This window comes from Salmo salar, chromosome ssa06, assembly GCF_905237065.1.
Source record: "Salmo salar chromosome ssa06, Ssal_v3.1, whole genome shotgun sequence".
NCBI classification, from domain to species: Eukaryota; Metazoa; Chordata; class Actinopteri; order Salmoniformes; family Salmonidae; genus Salmo; species Salmo salar.
The window spans coordinates 46120119-46138261 of record NC_059447.1 but is presented as its reverse complement, the minus strand read 5'-3'; the positions used below and the strand labels follow the sequence as shown (position 1 = coordinate 46138261).

The 18143-nt window shown below is 43.7% G+C and overlaps 1 protein-coding gene across 1 annotated transcript in view; it reads left to right on the top strand.

Moving 5' to 3' along the window:
* The window catches only part of LOC106607456 (corticotropin-releasing factor receptor 1), a 181032-nt gene that overhangs the window by 70973 nt on the left and 91916 nt on the right, over nt 1-18143 (top strand). The window contains exons 3-4 of the mRNA XM_014204418.2: nt 7883-7936; nt 16305-16424. Of these exons, the coding sequence (XP_014059893.1) occupies nt 7883-7936; nt 16305-16424 (174 nt within the window). The remainder of the gene's footprint in view (nt 1-7882; nt 7937-16304; nt 16425-18143) is intronic.

The following is an 18143-nucleotide window of genomic DNA, read 5'->3' as shown; positions in this document are numbered from 1 at the left end:
TGATGTGTGCTTGGGGATATACAAAAAATCTATTACTTGTTAAACAAAATCTATTTCTATGAGTAATAGTATTAGCATAAAATAAAAAATAAAATAAAAGTTTGCTTACAATATAGCTCAGTATTTTAATTGTTTATTAATGCTGAAAATATTTCTCTGCTACCTTAACTTTAGGTTATAGCCAGTTCAGCAGTTTATGTTGATGCAGAAATATAGTATATCTTTGCAAAATTGCTGATGAAGCTGCAGTATTAATGCTGTCTTCCTTGAATAAGCCTGCTAATTGGATGGAAGCCATTCACTACTAATGCAATAAGCTATTTACTTCTTCCTTTAAGGATCAAATAAGCTTGTGTGCAATAAACTCTTTGTGGGAATTGGGCCAGCGAGCGATGGTTCAGTAACACACATGCACATGCACACACACACACACACACACACACACACACACACACACACACACACACACACACACACACACACACACACACACACACACACACACACACACACACACACACACACACAGTGCCCAGATCTTTAATTAGCTATACGTGATTTTGAAGGGATATCGAAGGACGAGACACACATTAGCCACTATTTGGTTGCAATGAACAGCTTTGTTAAAAGCAAGAATAATGCATATCCTTTTGTTCCATAGGCTTTATGAGCACCACTTTGACCTAGAAAGAGAAAATACTGTGATAAATTATTATGAGCAGAGAAAGGAGGTGTACATGGTGGTAGTGGCTTATAATTAAGGTTCTTGCAGTGCTGAGAAAGAACACGCAGGATCTAATAGACAAGCTATTAACACAATCCTCTCAGCCCACTTCAATAAACTGTTCTAAGAACTGCAGTTTAGAAGTCAGCGCAATGAAGGGTGATGGCTGGCTGGCGTCAATAGACGTTGACATATCAAACTTGTGGGTGGGGGGGTTGTGCAGTTGTTCTGTTTCCATGGTGACTATTCAACAGAAAACTTCAATGGGGTTATTTACAGCGGCCCCCTCACATTATTACTTGCTGCTGTGTAAACTTAATACATCCAGTAAGATATTAAACAGCCCCCATAATTGTATAACTGGTTATTTATTCTATAGGCTTTGTCATTTCATTCTCAAAATTCAGAGCATGTTTTCCTATGGAGGGAAGCTTAGGGAAAGTATGCGGATCAAACAGTGATTAACATCTCATCTCAGATTTCCTGAATCAATGTCTGGCTCCCCTTAATTGGGGCTAGGGGGCAGTATTTGCACGGCCGGATAAAAAACGTACCCGATTTAAACTGGTTACTACTCTTGCCCAGAAATGAGAATATGCATATAATTAGTAGATTTGGATAGAAAACACTCTAAAGTTTCTAAAACTGTTCGAATGGTGTCTGTGAGTATAACAGAACTCATATGGCAGGCCAAAACCTGAGAAGATTCCATACAGGAAGTGCCCTGTCTGACAATTTGTTCTCCTTCTGTGGCATCTCTATCGAAAATACAGCATCTCTGCTGTAACGTGACATTTTCTAAGGCTTCCATTGGCTCTCAGAAGGCGCCAGAAAGTGGAATGACGTCTCTCCTGTCTCTGGGCAAAAAACAGCAGGAGATTTTGTGAGTGGTCAGGCTGAGAACAGTGACACTGGAGATGCGAATTCTCAATTTTTTTCTTTCAACCTTTGAATGAATACAACGTCGCCCCGTTGGAATATTATCGCTATTTTACGAGAAAAATAGCATAAAAATGTATTTTAAACAGCGTTTGACATGCTTCGAAGTACGGTAATGGAATATTTTGAATTTTTTTGTCACGAAATGCGCTCGCGCGTCACCTTTCGGATACTGACCTGAACGCACGAACAACCGGAGGTATTTGAATATAACTATGGATTATTTGGAACCAAAACAACATTTGTTGTTGAAGTAGAAGTCCTGGGAGTGCATTCTGACGAAGAACAGCAAAGGTAATCCAATTTTTCTTATAGTAAATCTGAGTTTGGTGAGGGCCAAACTTGGTGGGTGTCAAATTAGCTAGCCGTGATGGCCGGGCTATCTACTCAGAATATTGCAAAATGTGCTTTCGCCGAAAAGCTATTTTAAAATCTGACACCGCGATTGCATAAAGGAGTTCTGTATCTATAATTCTTTCAATAATTGTTATGTATTTTGTGAACGTTAATCGTGAGTAATTTAGTAAATTCACCGGAGGTTTGCGGTGGGTATGCTAGTTCTGAACATCACATGCTAATGTAAAAAGCTGGTTTTTGATATAAATATGAACTTGATTGAACAAAACATGCATGTATTGTATAACATAATGTCCTAGGAGTGTCATCTGATGAAGATCATCAAAGGTTAGTGCTGCATTTAGCTGTGGTTTTGGTTTTTGTGACATATATGCTTGCTTTGAAAATGGCTGTGTGATTATTTTTGGCAGGGTACTCTCCTGACATAATCTAATGTTTTGCTTTCGCTGTAAAGCCTTTTTTGAAATCGGACAATGTGGTTAGATTAACGAGAGTCTTGTCTTTAAAATGGTGTAAAATTGTCATATGTTTGAGAAATTCAAGTTATAGCATTTTTGAGGTATTTGTATTTCTCGCCACGTGATTCCACTGGCTGTTGAGAGGTTACGCAAACGTCCCACCTTGCCCAGGGAGGTTAACGGGCCACTGAAGGCCAAGATGCTACCACAGCCATGATTTATCAATGCTATTACACCAACAAGTTGTTGAATTGGTTGTAGTATTGAACGTCCCCCTTAAAAAAATTCCGAAATGACTACGGTAAGTAATTCCTACATTCTAGCCTATTTGTATTTATCCCTGATTTGTCTGGGTAGATCTCTTATCTACAGAGCTTATCCTGTACTCACCACACAGTTACTAATACCTTTCAGTGTGTGGGAGAGAGAGAGAGTGGTACTGCCTAGCCTGCCTATCCATCAATCATCACAGTAAGCCAATTATTGAGAACAAAAAGCTTGATTTTACTTGAAATGGTGTAAAAAGATGATTGCACCTGATTTAGGCTCTGTTTCTAACATCTGCGGTTTGCATGAGTCATGGTTTATTAATTGAGCAATAAACTTGTCAAATTGCATCACGCCAGTCAACGGTGACATGAATCACTGGAACGTGTGTGTGGGTTAACTCGTCACATGAATGAATGCTTGGACTAATTCCTGGAGCGTGAGCACAGCATTTATGTGAGTGGTATGTTTTTTTATAACCAGGAAAGATGACTGAGAACTATTCACAGCAACAACCTGGGGAAGTGTTACAAGCTGGGGATAATTAGGTGGCCATGATGTCCAGATTGGGAATTTAGCCAGAACCCTGGGTTTACACCGCTACTCTTACAATAATTGCCATGGGATCTTTAATGACCACAGAGAGTCTGGACACCAGTGGGCTAGGTGTTCTGCTAGCGTCCCACCTCGACAACATCCGGTGACATTGCAGAGCGCGAAATTCAAAATACAAAAATTGTACTATTAAACATTCATGAAAATACAAGTGTCTTACATCGTTTAAAAGCTTAACTTGTTGTTAATCAAACCGCGTTGTCAGATTTCAAAAAGGCTTTATGGTGAAAGCATACCATGTGATTAACATGCGATTATCTGAGGACAGTGTCCTGCAAACACCAGCATTAAAAACATTTTTCAAACCGGCCGAGGCATCACAAAACTCAGAAATAGCGATAAAATAAATCACCTACCTTTGAAGATCTTCCTCTGTTTGCAATCCCAAGGGTCCCAGCTACACAACAAATGGTTGTTTTGTTCGATAAAGTACTTTTTTATATCCCAAAAAAGTCAGTGTAGTTGGTGCATTTGATTCAGTAATCCACCCGTTCCATTCATTCAACGTGCAGACAAAGGAATCCCAAAAGTTACCGGTAAACTTCGTCCAAACAAGTCAAACAACATTTCTAATCAATCCTCAGGTACCCTAATATGTAAATAAATGATACAATTTAAGACGGAATGTAGTATGTTTGATACCGGAGATAAATAACGAATTGCGCACCCTCATTCACGCGCGCCACAAGACTGGAGTCCTAATGAGGGACACCTTAGAAAATTACAACTACTTGCTCATTTTTCAAAAAACAAGCCAGAAACCCTTTCTAAAGACTTGACATCTAGTGGAAGCCATAGGAACTGCAATCTGGGAGGAATTATTTTGAATATCCCATAGACTAGCATTGAACTAGCTTGATTCTCCTTGGGTTTTCTCCTGCCATATCAGTTCTGTTATACTCACAAACATTATTTTAACAGGTTTTGAAACTTCTGAGTGTTTTCTGTACAACGCTACCAAGTATATGCATATCCTAGCTTCTGGGCCTGAGTAACAGGCAGTTTACTTTGGGCATGTGAGTCATCCAAACTTCCGAATACTGCCCCCTAGCCCAAAGAGGTTTTAACATCCCATCTGAAAGACAGCACCCTACACAGGGCAATGTCCTCAATAACTGTCCTGAGGTATTGGGATATTTTATTTTAGACCAGAGGAAAGAGTCCCTCCCATTGGTCCTCTAACACCACTTTTAGCAGGAGCTGGTCTCCCATCCAGGACTTAGCTTCAGAGGCAAGCCAGCAGAGGGATGCAGGATGGTATGCTGTTGGCTATTGTTATGGTAGCTGGTTTAGAGGCAACAGTACCACCAGTGCACTGAGGAGTGGCGCCTGTCTCATGTAGATGTGTGATATTTGATTTCTCGATAGAGTTTTTGAGACCAGTGTGAAGTGTACACTCTGAGAGCTACAGTAGGGTGACTTGCTGGAGAACAACTGACTGACCTCTCTTCAGTTGCGTTCAGTCAGCTGCACTGACCCTGTCTGGTAGAATAGAGGGCATTGACCTCTGCTACTGTACAGAAGAACATCATGAGATGGGGCTCGGTCTTGGGAGATGGGTGATCTGTTAGATTTCCCATTGAATACATACAGTACTGTAAGATTGTTTACTGAGATGGAAAAGCAAATTCAATACTGTGTATCTCTATGGGTTTTCGATGTATCAGAGAGATCACAGGGATCAGCTTGCACTGTATTGGCATGTTATCTCATTGGCCTGGTCCTTTGACATAATTATTATCTACCCATGCAGAGATTCACTGAACCTGAAAACCCCCTTAACCAAGGGCATAGGATCACTAGGGGCCTGAAGTCTCTCTGGAATGATTGTCTGAATCCCAAATGGCACCCTATGTAGTGTACTAGTTTTGACCAGGGCCCATAAGGTTCTGGTCAAAAGTAGTGCACTATGTAGGGAATAGGGTGCAGCTTCTCTAATTATAACTATTTATAAAGGATAGACTGTCATAAGCCATGTCCAGAGCCTGTTCCCTGTTAGGGGAGGATGTTATGGTAATGTTTGTGGAGAGTGGACACAGTCATCACGAGTGAGTACATCCCTGGGGAGTTCCTCTATTATAGAATAATTCTGAGGATGGATTGTAGGACTTGTGTTATCAATGTAGCATCCCACATACTGTGTGTGCTGTCTGTGTGACCTACCCTCTAACCAGCAGACCGCATGTCCTCACAGTGCTCACAGCGTGTGTGCATTCGTGCTAAGTGCTTGGATATGTGTCTGTGTGTGTCTTTCTCTGCACATAACACAACCGTTTATGTTGAAATCATGTTCTTGGGACAACTTGTTTTATGTCAGCGGATGGCAGCCACAGAGGCAGTTAGGTGGAACAGACTGACAGCCTAAGAGACCCCTTTAGGGGCTGTGAAAATGCATCGTAGCTATCAACCATCACATCAACATTACATGGCCATCTAGCAAGGCCAAGTCTCATGTACCAAACATGAACATGGACTCCCACCACAATGGGACATGAATACACCAAAGATACAGGATGTATCATGGAAACAGTTAGCTGTGTTTTGTTGATGAAATGGGTTGTGTGTTTGAGCCACTACAGTGTGCTGTGTGACCTCTATATTCCCGGCTCAGGACTTGAGGATGATCTAAGATGAAATGAAAGAACGCTCTGTCCATTCATGTGAGACTGCCTCTGACTTTATCAACTTATTAAAAAACAGTCCAAACTGCCTGTACTTTATATATTTACATTTACATTTACATTTACGTCATTTAGCAGACGCTCTTATCCAGAGCGACTTACAAATTGGTGCATTCACCTTATCGTTAGTGAGTTGGGTTCTACTAACACATGTCAGAGTGGTTAGAGGGACAATAGAGCCCTGAGTACCAGGCCGTTAGGACCTGATGATCGTTAGTGAGTTGGGTACTACTAACACGTCCAGAGTACATACGAGGAAAATACACTGACTCAACGGTCACGTAGAATTTTACTACGGTCATGACTCATGACTGCCGGTGTGGTGGTAATACGGCCACCGCAACAGCCCTACACACTACCCTCTGTAGCGCCTTGCAGTCGGATGCCAAGCAGTTGCCATACCAAGCAGTGATGCAGCCAGTCAAGATGTTCTCGATGCTGCAGCTGTAGAACAGCCCCGTCAATGTGAATGGGGGTGTGCTTGGTCCGCCGTTTCCTGTAGTCCACGATCAGCTCCTTAGTCTTACTGACGTTGAGGGAGAGGTTGTTGTTGGTGATCAGGCCTACCACCATTGTGTCGTTGGCAAACTTAATGATGGTGTTGGAGTTGAGCGCTGCCACACAACCGTGGGTGAAAAGGGAGTACAGGAGGGGACTAACCACACACCCCTGAGTGGCCCCCGTGTTGAGGGTCAGCGTGGCGGATGTGTTGTTGCCTACCCTCACCACCTGGAGTTAATGTCTGTGTTAGCCCCTGTGGCAGCCTGTAGTAAACTAGGCCCTCCTTACTACCATACAATTACACACCCAGGAAATCACACCAGCAGCGTTTTCCATAGCTCTGCTCCACTCTGCTGTGCCAGGGAAGGCTTTATTACAGGGTTTATGTGGAGTTTAAAGCTTCCAAAACTATTCTAGAGCTCTACTATATCTCCATGTATTAACCAACATCAAGGCAGGAAACAAGACAAGGCCAGATATGTAGGCCCCTATGTGTGTGTGAGCATGTGTGTGCATGTTCCTTGTGTGTGTGTGGATGCATGTAAAGAAGAGTGCGTGTGTCTAAATGTGCACGTGTGTGTACTCACTATTTGAATATATATTTATGTTTTATTTACATAGATAGCATCCTCTGTCCAGTTGTCCTTTGATCTAAGTTTAGTGAGGGGAAAAGAGAAGGTAGACGGGCATGAAATTATGTTTGGAAGGAACTATTTCACAGTCATGAGTGCTAGGTTTCCTTCATGACAAGATGCGATGTGGCCCTGGCTCAAATGAAACATGCTCCATGGGTGCCATGTACCCTGCACTATTTGAATAATGCAATTGTACATCAAAGCAAATGCCAGAGAGAAAAAGGGAATATTTCCATGTATATATTATGCATAGCATGAAATGAAGTGCTGTGGGAATGTAAGGGGAGAGGAGTGGGATGAGGGGAATGGGGCGTAAGGAATGGTTGGTTACAGTGGCAAGCATCATTTTGCTGCAGATGTTAATCTAAGACGATTCCGCTTTTGTCTTTTGTGTTCCACCTTGTCAGATTGTTTAAATTATTTCACAAGTGTTGCATTTTGCGTGCCTAATTGTCTGTTGACTGGTAACACATTTTAAAGGTAATGGGGGACAAAATACAAAGAAGATAATTCCAAGACTTTTATGACATTATGAGTCTCTTTCTTTTTCTTTATTTGTTGTCAGCATTGATCAGACATATATCCATCTTCATGTCGAACCTGAATAGGACTATAAATTAATTGTAAATGGAATATGGTTTTATTCATGCCTTTCCTGTATATTTTAGTGGTGCATTAAGATATGATTTTCCTCTTGTGTTTCAGCACGTACGTTGGCACTGTGGAATCTGACCCTCACGCCCAGCAATGTCACCACCGGTGAGTACAGTAGAAGTGTTCATGTGGTCCCAAAATGTTAGTGTGTATAGCCTGGTATCAGTTTATGTATCACTTTTTAATGCTTTTGCAAAAGATATGATTCACGGTGTGTAACACAAAAGAGCTGCATTCATTTAGATAAGAGAGAAAACACGTGTCTAGGGCTTTATTTGCATTTTCGATCAGAATCCGTTTTGTTACATTTTGCTTTTGATTTTTGTAAAGAGAATAACGACAAATAAATTGATTATCATGTTTCAACTTGAATCAAACTCTGGACGTTTAATTTGTATAAGTCAGAACTATACAAATCAAATTGTATTGGTCACATACAGATATTTAGCAGATGTTATGCAGGTCTAACGAAATGCTTGATTTCATACTTCCACCACTCCCCATTGTGGCTAAACTATTAGGTTGGAAATTGCATTGGGACAATTATATTAGACAATTTAGCCAGTACACTTTATTTTACGGTCCTATTTGTGTTTATATTCGGTTTAATGTCACATCCCGCTGTGCTCTTCCAAAAAATAAAGATACTGTAATAACCTGGCTAGATCATAAAGGAACAATTGTCCAGACAGAGGTTTGGGTTTACGAATTTACGGTTTATTAACCCAACTCCACACAGGCTACTGTTTGGCCGTAGCCCACGCCAAATAAATGAAAGATACCCTAAAAAACAACCGTGACATTCTCTTGTGAAGACCAGACGTAAGAGAGAGAACAATGGCTAAACATGGTCTTAACTTGCAATGCTCCATCCCCCAGGATGCCCGGCATCAGAACATTCCAGGCATTCCCGTGATTGGTTGATTGGCATGTCAGACCCCGCGAACACTGAGTACTGGTACAGTGAGGGAAAAAAGTATTTGATCCCCTGCTGACTTTGTACGTTTGCCCACTGACAAAGAAATGATCAGTCTATAATTTTAATGGTAGGTTTATTTGAACAGTGAGAGACAGAATAACAACAAACAAATCCAGAAAAATGCATGTCAAAAATGTTATAAATTGATTTGCATTTTAATGAGGGAAATAAGTATTTGCCACTCCCCCAGTCTCTCCAGGGTGGGAGACTGTTGGAGTGGGCTGTCTGGAGCCTTGTCTGCGGCACTTGGGGGTGGGTGCCTGGAGAATGTCATTGCCGCAGAGGGGAATTGTCGGGGTCCCTGGGGTTTGGGGAGAAGAGGCCATCTGTACGGGGCTAACCTGTCCCAGTGCAGTGCCACCTTTCTCCCCCTGGGAGTAAGCTGCACCCGGTAAACAACCTCCCCTACCCTCTCCAGGACACTGCAGGGCCCCACCCAGTGGCTTCTGCCTTTCTTAAGGGGCTGTAGACCCAGACCAGCTCCCCAGCCACAAAGGGCCTTCCCTGGGTGTGCACGTCATAGTTCCTCTTCTGCCTCACACTTGCATTCACCAGCTGCTCTCTGGCGAAGGTGTGGGCTGTCTCCAGGCGGTCCTGGAGTCTCTGGGCATACTCCGGCCCAGGGGAACTGCAAGGCTATCCAGGGGCCGACCAATCGTCATCTCTGCAGGGGTGCAGATATCTCTCCCAAGCATGAGGAGGGCAGGCGTGCAGGCGTGCAGGAGGTGGAATCTTGGACAGCGGAGCGGCATGCCATGAGGACCATAGGCAGGTGCTTGTCCCAGTCATGCTGGTGTTTGGCAGAGACAATGGCCAGTTACTGTCCAAGCGTTTTGTTGAAGCACTCCACCAGGCCATCACTTTAAGGATGGAGAGGAGTAGTGCGGGTCTTGTGCATACCCAGCCTCTCACACATGGTGACTCAAAGTTTCTGCCTTGGTCGCTGTGGATGGACTCCGCAGCTCCAAACCTGCTGAACATCCCCGCTGTCAGGGCGTCGACGATGGTTTCTGCCTCCTGGTCAGGCAGAGCATAGGCCTCGGGCTGCCATGGAGCTGCCATGGGCCAGAATGTCATCGAGGTATACCAGACACTGCTGTCGGGGGATGCTATCCAGCACGTTGTCCATCAAATGCTCAAAAGTAGCTGGAGCGCTGCACAGGGAGAAACACAGGACCTTGAACTGCCAGTGTCCTGTTAGTGGAGAACGCAGCTTTGGCTCTGGCCTCTGGGGAGAGGGGCACCTACCAGTAGCCACTGCGGAGGTCTATTGAGGAGAACCAGGAGGACCCCCTAACCATGTCCAGCGACTCACCCCATACCTCGTATCTATATGAGAGGAGAAAAGTCACACATAGGATGTGGGGGGGTTGCAGCCATTTGTCTCTGCTGCTTTAACTGTTGTAGTAAAGGGGTTGTTGAGTTGTGTGAATGTGACATTAGCCATGGTGACTGCCCAGTGTGCACCCATTTCGGTCTAACTGGCAGCCTGGCTCCTAAGAAAGTCCAATCCTGGGATACAAGGGCCCTGCACAGCCGCAACCTACACAGGATGACGCATCGTCCTGCCCCTACTGTCAGAGTCATTATTCCCTTCCCTTTCATGGGTGCCAGCTCACCTGTGACTGTGTGGAGCTGCACAGTTATTGGCTCAAACTGAGTCCAACCTTTCACAATATACGGCCTCACCAGGGTTACTATGGACACAGTGTCCACCAGGACAGAGCAGGGCACCTCCTCCACAGTGACAGGGACTTGACAAAAGTCCCCAACACAGGTCCGGACCACCACAACAACAGGCTCCATCCGCTTTCCCTCGTCTGCTTCTGGGGGACTTGGATCCTTGCTCCCCCGTCCGTGTTGGTGGGATCCTCCTGAAGATGGTGGTGGTTGGGAAAGGGAGCCAGGGCCAAGCCGTTTCCCTAAGCTCCGGGGGACATGGGGAAATCCGCCACAGCATGAATGACTTCAGTCATTACAGCCACCCATGCAGGCTTTTCAGGCTCTGGGGCTGCTCTACCCCGCAGCCCGCACAGTGGGTCTGTCTCCCTGCACCCCCACCAAAGCCACAGCTGAAGCCCCAGCCCACACAAGCTCCCTCTCCAAAGCCATCTCCAAGGCTATCTGCAATGACTCAGGATGAGTCAGCTGGGTCTGTATGCGCAGCTCCATAAGAGAAAGCGCCTGGATGAACTGGTCCCATTCTAGCTCGCTCTGCACGGAGGGAGACATGTGAGCATATGCCCGCCGAGAGAGGCTCTCAATGTCATTAGCTAGCACCCGTAGTGACTCTCCAGGCTTCCTGCGTCTATTACTCATCTCTGAGCGCAGCAGCCCGGGCTGTACACACTGTCCAAAGCGCCTCCTCAGTACTCCCAGTAAAGCCCCATAATCACGTCTGTCCTCGGGGCAAATCAATATCAAACAGGACAGAGCATCATCTGTCAGGCACAAGCCAACTGCAGTGCCCTATCTTCATTCAACCACCCCCCAAAATGAGCTAACAGTTCAAACTGAGCATGAAAAGCTTCCCAATCCACCTTACCGGAGTACTTCTGGGTCTTAACAGATTCGGACGCAATCGGGAACTGGGCGCTGCAATGTTTGTTTACATCCTGAGCCCCAGATTCCTCTTCCCGCCGTGTCGACGTCGACCCTTCGGTCTGCCCGCCAGAATCCTCACGAAGCACAGTCGACGAAGTACTCATGCCCACTTCAGCCGACATCATTCTAGCGGTCTCCCTCAAGCGGCCTCTGTGTTCCGATGCCCTGGTGATCTCCTCAGCCAGATCCTCCGAGGTCCATGCACATGCACCTCCTTGGCCACAGTCGTCCCCAACCTCCAGCTTCACTTTCAGAATCCCTCAAAGCATTTTCAACCCCCGTTGTCACGTACGTTAGCTAGCTACGGTAGTTAGCTAGCTAGCTGGCTAACCTTTATCTACGTCTTTACTTCTGACACCAATGTAATGACCTGGCTAGATCATACAGGAACATTTGTCCAGACAGAGGATTGAGTTCACGAATTTACGGTTACTGTTTGGCCATAGCCCACGCCAACTTGCAATGCTCCATCCCCTTGCTAACACCGCAACCCCCCCCCCCACTCCAAACACTCCACTACACCAACCACCAGGATGCCCGGCATCAGAACATTTCAGGCGTTCGGTTGATTGGCATGTCGGACCCCGCGAACACTGGGTACTGGTAAGTACAACACGACCAACTAATAGCAATACACATAACACACAGCTGTCTGTGCGGGTCACTACAAAACATTTGACCCCCTCCGTGAAATTAATAAGTAACACATTTTTCTCCCACAGCCCGGAGTAATGTTATCAGCTATACGAAGGCTGCCTGCTTGCCTCTTCCAATCTGGCATGCTCTAATTAGTTTTAAACTGCCTGCAGCTTCCCAACTTTGCGTTTTATCCCCGTTTTAGTTTATCAGAATCGTGTTTGGAGTTGTGCTAGGTTTTCAAATCCCTCCAGCGTCTCTACCTCTCTCATTTACATAGTGAGGATTGGATGTCTTCACTGAAGTTTTAAATCTTTGGGGAGAAAAAAAACATTGGAAAGTCTTCTCCCCTTATGACTCATCGAATCACTAGCATATGTAGTCCGACAACGCTAAATGTACCCAGACAGACACCTCCTATTTTGCTTATGTGTTCCCTTCTCTTACTCCATCTATTTATCCATCCATAACCCTTTAGGGAAAAACCACATCATTTCATGTGCGATTTCACATGTGAAATCATGGTTTTGGAACACTTTACATGTGATGAAATTTCACATCAAGTTTCACATGTGCTCACGTATCCTCTCACATGTGAAACCATGAAGTTTTGGAACACTTCACATGTGATGGTATTTCACATTAAGTTTTACATTTGAAGCATTTTCACATTTGAAAATCAAATTTGCAGTTCCACGTGTAAGAAAAATTCCTATGTGAAATCTAACTCACATGTTTAATTTCATTTTCACAAGGGAAAAACGTTCACGTGAAAATCAAATTTGCAGTTTTACATTTGTCACATTTTTTTCACGAGATCATGTTTTCACATGTGTAGTTTTGTGTTATCACATGTTGCTTTTACATGTTGTCACATGTTATCACATTAACGTTACAGAATATCACGTGATTATGTGAAATTCATGTGGTTTTTCCTTAAGGGTACTGACAATTACCTAGCCCAGATATGGCTTGCCTCCATTACTATTTCAGCATGGTGTTATAGCGAAACAGAGCCTTTCCATCAGAGCAATCTACCTACCTCTTCATGACAGTCGGCTGCTCTCTACGTTTCTCTTTCATTCCCTCTCTCTCATTCAGTTGTTGTCGCTCTCTCAACCTCGCTCCCTCTACCGTTCCCTCTTTCATACATTCATTCTCTCCCTCTCCCCTCCACTCTCCCAGCTCACCTGACTGACAGACCCAGCTGCCTCGCTGGTAGTCCAGCAGCTGTCACTAAAGGTTACCTGCCCAGCTGTATCCCTATTGTGGTGGTTGCTGTTGTTGCTGTTTTGTTGTTGGTGTGATCATCATGGAAGGCCGCTGTGAGGTGTTAATCCCTTTATCCCCAGGTACAGGTTTGCTGCTACCTGTAAGCATGCTTTCCACTAGAGTGTCGTTGCTAGCACGTTAACACAGATGTTGTTGCTAGTACGTCAGTGACTCACGGTGGATTACGGGTCCATAGACAGCCACGCAGATTGTGACTCACCTCTTCTGTGTATATCACATCTGCTTATTTTCCATGAATCGGAAATATTAGATTATTTTATCATGCTTTCATCTTTATGCACAGACATTGCAATCATCTGTTGTGCTCAGGCATTGCAGGAATGAACAAACATCACAGGGGAAAACTGTAACCTAACCCTAACTGTAAATCGCTCTGCATAAGAGTGTATGCTAAATGACCGAAATGGAAAAGACCCTAAAGGGAGGCAGAGACCTGAGATGTACGCATGGTTATTTCTGAGATGATCTAAATACAACAAAACGCTAACCCAGTCACCTCCCACTATGTATCCAATGTTCCGGCTTAACACGTAATGTCTGTACGTAATAGAATGTCAGATTGTCATAGAGAAACTGCCTGCGTCACTGCCTTCTTCACTTGTTGGCCACATACCCCATACACAAAATAGTGGCTAGCAAGATGGAGATCAGAGGTTATTTTTAATGAGTGCATTTCGCAAGTGGCTAGTTTGCGTCAACTACCTTCACTAAAACAACTGCAAATGTTTACCTGTACATTTTTGATGCAAATCGTGACGTTCTGGCATGTCTGCCTCGTGATTTTTTGGGAGAGTTATCTGTTTGAAGGGGAAACACCCCAGAAACAATAATTTTATCGAAGTACCAAAAGAGGCCGTCATGAATTGCAGACGCTAGTCACAGCTGTTGCCAAGGGTCAGGTTTAAAAGACTATTAATCTGATTATCTTTGGGATTCTCGTAAAACCGCTGCTGTACTTAGTAGTGTGGATAATCAATTGGAGACCGGTCACAGCTTGGGATGTTTGTGGTGACTTCTGTGATGTGGTGTATATAAAAGGTTGCTGATGTTGCCTACCGTGTCAAAACACTGTAACAAGAGCTTCGACAGCTCTTTTAATAGATCTTCTACAAACACACACACACACACACACACACACACACACACTCCTTCCCAAATACAAGGTAAAAATGCCATCCACCCAAGGCATAGTAGATTAACACACGCCTCACAAGTCCTCAACTGGCAGATTCATTAAATAGTACCTGCAAAACACAAGTCTCAACGTCAACAGTGAAGGGGTGACTCCGGGATGCTGCCTTCTAGGCAGAGTTGCAAAGAAAAAGCCATATCTCAGACTGGCCAATAAAAATAAAATATTAAGATGGGCAAAAGAACACAGACACTGGACAGAGGAACTCTGCCTAGCAGGGCAGCATCCCAGAGTCGCCTCTTCACTGTTGACATTGAGACTGGTGTTTTGCGGGTACTATTTAATGAAGCTGCCAGTTGAGGACTTGCGATGCGTCTGTTTCTCAAACTAGACACTCTAATGTACTTATCCTCTTGCTCAGTTGTGCACTGGGACCTCCCACTCCCCTTTCTATTCTGGTTAGAGCCAGTTTGCACTGTTCTGTGAAGGGAGTAGTACACAGCGTTGTATGAGATCTTCACTTTCTTGGCAATTTCTCGCATGAATAGACTGACGAGTTTCAGAAGAAAGTCCTTTGTTTCTGGCCATTTTGAGCCTGTAATCGAACCCACAAATGCTGATGCTCCAGATACTCAACTAGTCTAAAGAAGGCCAGTTTTATTGCTTCTTTAATCAGAACAGTTTTCAGCTGTGCTAACATAATTGCAAAAGGATTTTCTAGTGATCAATTAGCCTTTTAAAATGATAAATTTGGATTAGCTAACACAACTTGCCATTGGAACACAGGAGTAATGGTTTCTGATAATGGGCCTCTATACGCCTATGTAGATATTCTATTAAAAATTAATCATTTTTTATTTAACCAGGCAAGTCAATTAAGAACAAATTCTTATTTACAATGATGGCCTAGGAACAGCGGGTTAACTGCCTTGTTCAGGGGAAGAACAACAGAGTTTTACTTTGTCAGCTCAGGGATTCGATCTAGCAACCTTTAGGTTACTGGCCTAACGCTCTAACCACTAGGATACCTGCCGCCCCAATCAGCCATTTCCAGCTAGAAAAATCTGCCGTTTCCAGCTACAACAGTAATTTACAACATTAACAATATATTTCTGATCAAGCTGATGTTATTTTAATGGACAAAAAATTGCTTTTCTTTCAAAAACATTTCTAAGTAACCCCAAACTTTTGAGTGGTAGTGTACATTACAGCATAGTAACTGTAATCCTAGTTTGCACTTTGCACATTTCAAGAATTTGTAAACAAACTTTCAATCAACATTATTCATGTTATTTTAGGCATTTATAGATTGAGGGGTGGTCTAAACAAACCAATGAGTTCCTACTGTTTAGCACAACTTCATATAAGAGGGATGGAAATGTCAAATGTAATGGGTAAACATGGTACAACTTTCCAAAATGTACAATGTTCAAACATTAGAAAAATTAGGGGTTGTTATAAATGAATACAACTGGACATGCCCTGAGGCTGTAGCTCGATTGATGACTGGTGCCATGGTTATGACCTCTGTGACCATGTGTGTGTGGTCGACCCTACTGTTGCCAGGGCCAGTTACCTGTAAGCACTGCTAGGCAGGTTACGGTGGTCATGTCCTGTTCTTTATTTACCATTCTCTCTCTGTTAGACAGCTGTGACTCTGCGCTCTTTAACTTCTGTCCATCCACAATCGCAGACAAAAATCCACTGGTTGTAATGCTGTCTTTTTTCTCTTGTCCTCTCTCTTGTCTTTCTCTCCCTTTCATTCCTTTTGTGATCCCCTTCTCTGTGTCTGTCTCTCTATCTCCCTCTCTCCTTTCTCTGTTGCTCAGGCCTGTTCTGTAACATGTCCATCGATCCCATCGGTACCTGCTGGCCAAAGAGCACTGCAGGGGAGTGGGTGTCACGGCCATGTCCAGAGATGTTCTATGGCGTCAAATACAACACCACCAGTGAGTAGAGCCCCATTGACAATGCTTATTTGTGTGTGTCTGTCAATATCCAAAGTTGTACAGTACCAGTCAAAAGTTTGGACACACCTACTCATTCAAGGGTTTTTCTTTATTTTTACTATTTTCTACATTGTACAATAATAGTGAAGTCATCAAACTATGAAATAACACATGGAATCAGGTAGTAACCAAAACAGTTAAACAAATATATTTTAGATTTTAGATTCTTTAAAGTAGCCACCCTTCGCCTTGATGACAACTTTGCACACTCTTGGCATTCTCTCAACCAGGTTCACATGGAATGCTTTTCCAACAGTCTTGAAGGAGTTCCCACATATGCTGAGCACTTGTTGGCTGCTTTTCCTTCACTCTGTGGTCCTACTCATCTCAAACGATCTCAATTCTGTTGAGGTCAGGTGATTGTGGAGGCCAGGTCATCTGATGCAGCACTCTCCTTCTTGGTCAAATAGCCCTTACACAGCCTGGATGTGTGTTGGGTCATTGTCCTGTTGAAAACAAATGATAGTCCCACTAAGCGCAAACCAAATGGGATGGCATATTGCTGCAGAATGCTGTGGCTTAAATTCAAATATAAATCACAGACAGTGTTACCAGCAAAGCACCCCCACACCATAACACCTCCTCCTGCATGCTTCACGGTGGGAACCACACATGCGGAGGTCATCCGTTCACCTACTCTGTGTCTCACAAAGACATGGCTGTTGGAGCCCAAAAAAATCTCAAATTTGGACTCTTTAGACCGAAGGACAGATTTCCACCAGTCTAATGTCCATTGCTCGTGTTTCTTGGCCCAAGCAAGTCTCTTCTTATTGGTGTCCTTTAGTAGTGGTTTCTTTGCAACAATTCGACCATGAAGGCCTGATTCACGCAGTCTCCTCTGAACAGTTGATGTTGAGATGTATCTGTTACTAGAACTTTGTGAAGCATTTATTTTGGCTGCAATTTCTGAGGTGCAGTTAACTCTAATGAGCATATCCTCTGCAGCAGAGGTAACTCTGGGTCTTTCTTTCCTGTGGCGGTCCTCATGAAAGCCAGTTTCATCATAGTGCTTGATGGTTTTTGTGACTGCAATTTTCCAGATTGACTGATCTTCATTGTGATGTGGTGAGGTTGGACCCAGGTGCAGCGAAGTGCCCAGACGAGGAATCAGTGGTTAAGGATAAGCATAAAGCATAAAGCCGCAGGATTGTGGGACACTGTAAAAAACAACAAACACTAAGTCTTGAAAACTCACTCAGGAAACAAATGCACAGCTTAAACAATTCAAGCTTCTGCAAAGGAAACCAGAAAACAACTATTTTAACCTCTCTGGCGCAGGCATTCTACTAGTGACCCACCTCGACAACATCGGTGAAATTGCAGAGCGCCAAATTCAAAATACAGAAATAGTCATAATAAACATTCATAAAAAATACAAGTGTTATACATCGACTTAAAGATTAACTTCTTGTTAATCCAGCCGCTTTGTCAGATTTCAAAAAGGCTTTACGGCGAAAGCATACCATGCGATACCCCGCTTACCCCGCTTACAAAAGCATACAAACATTTTACAACCAAGTAAAGGAATTACAAAAGTCAGAAATAGTGATAAAATTAATCACTTACCTTTGAAGATCTTCATATGGTTGCAGTCACAAGAGGTCCAGCTACACAATAAAGGGTTGTTTTGTTCGATACAGTCTCTCTTTATATCCCAAA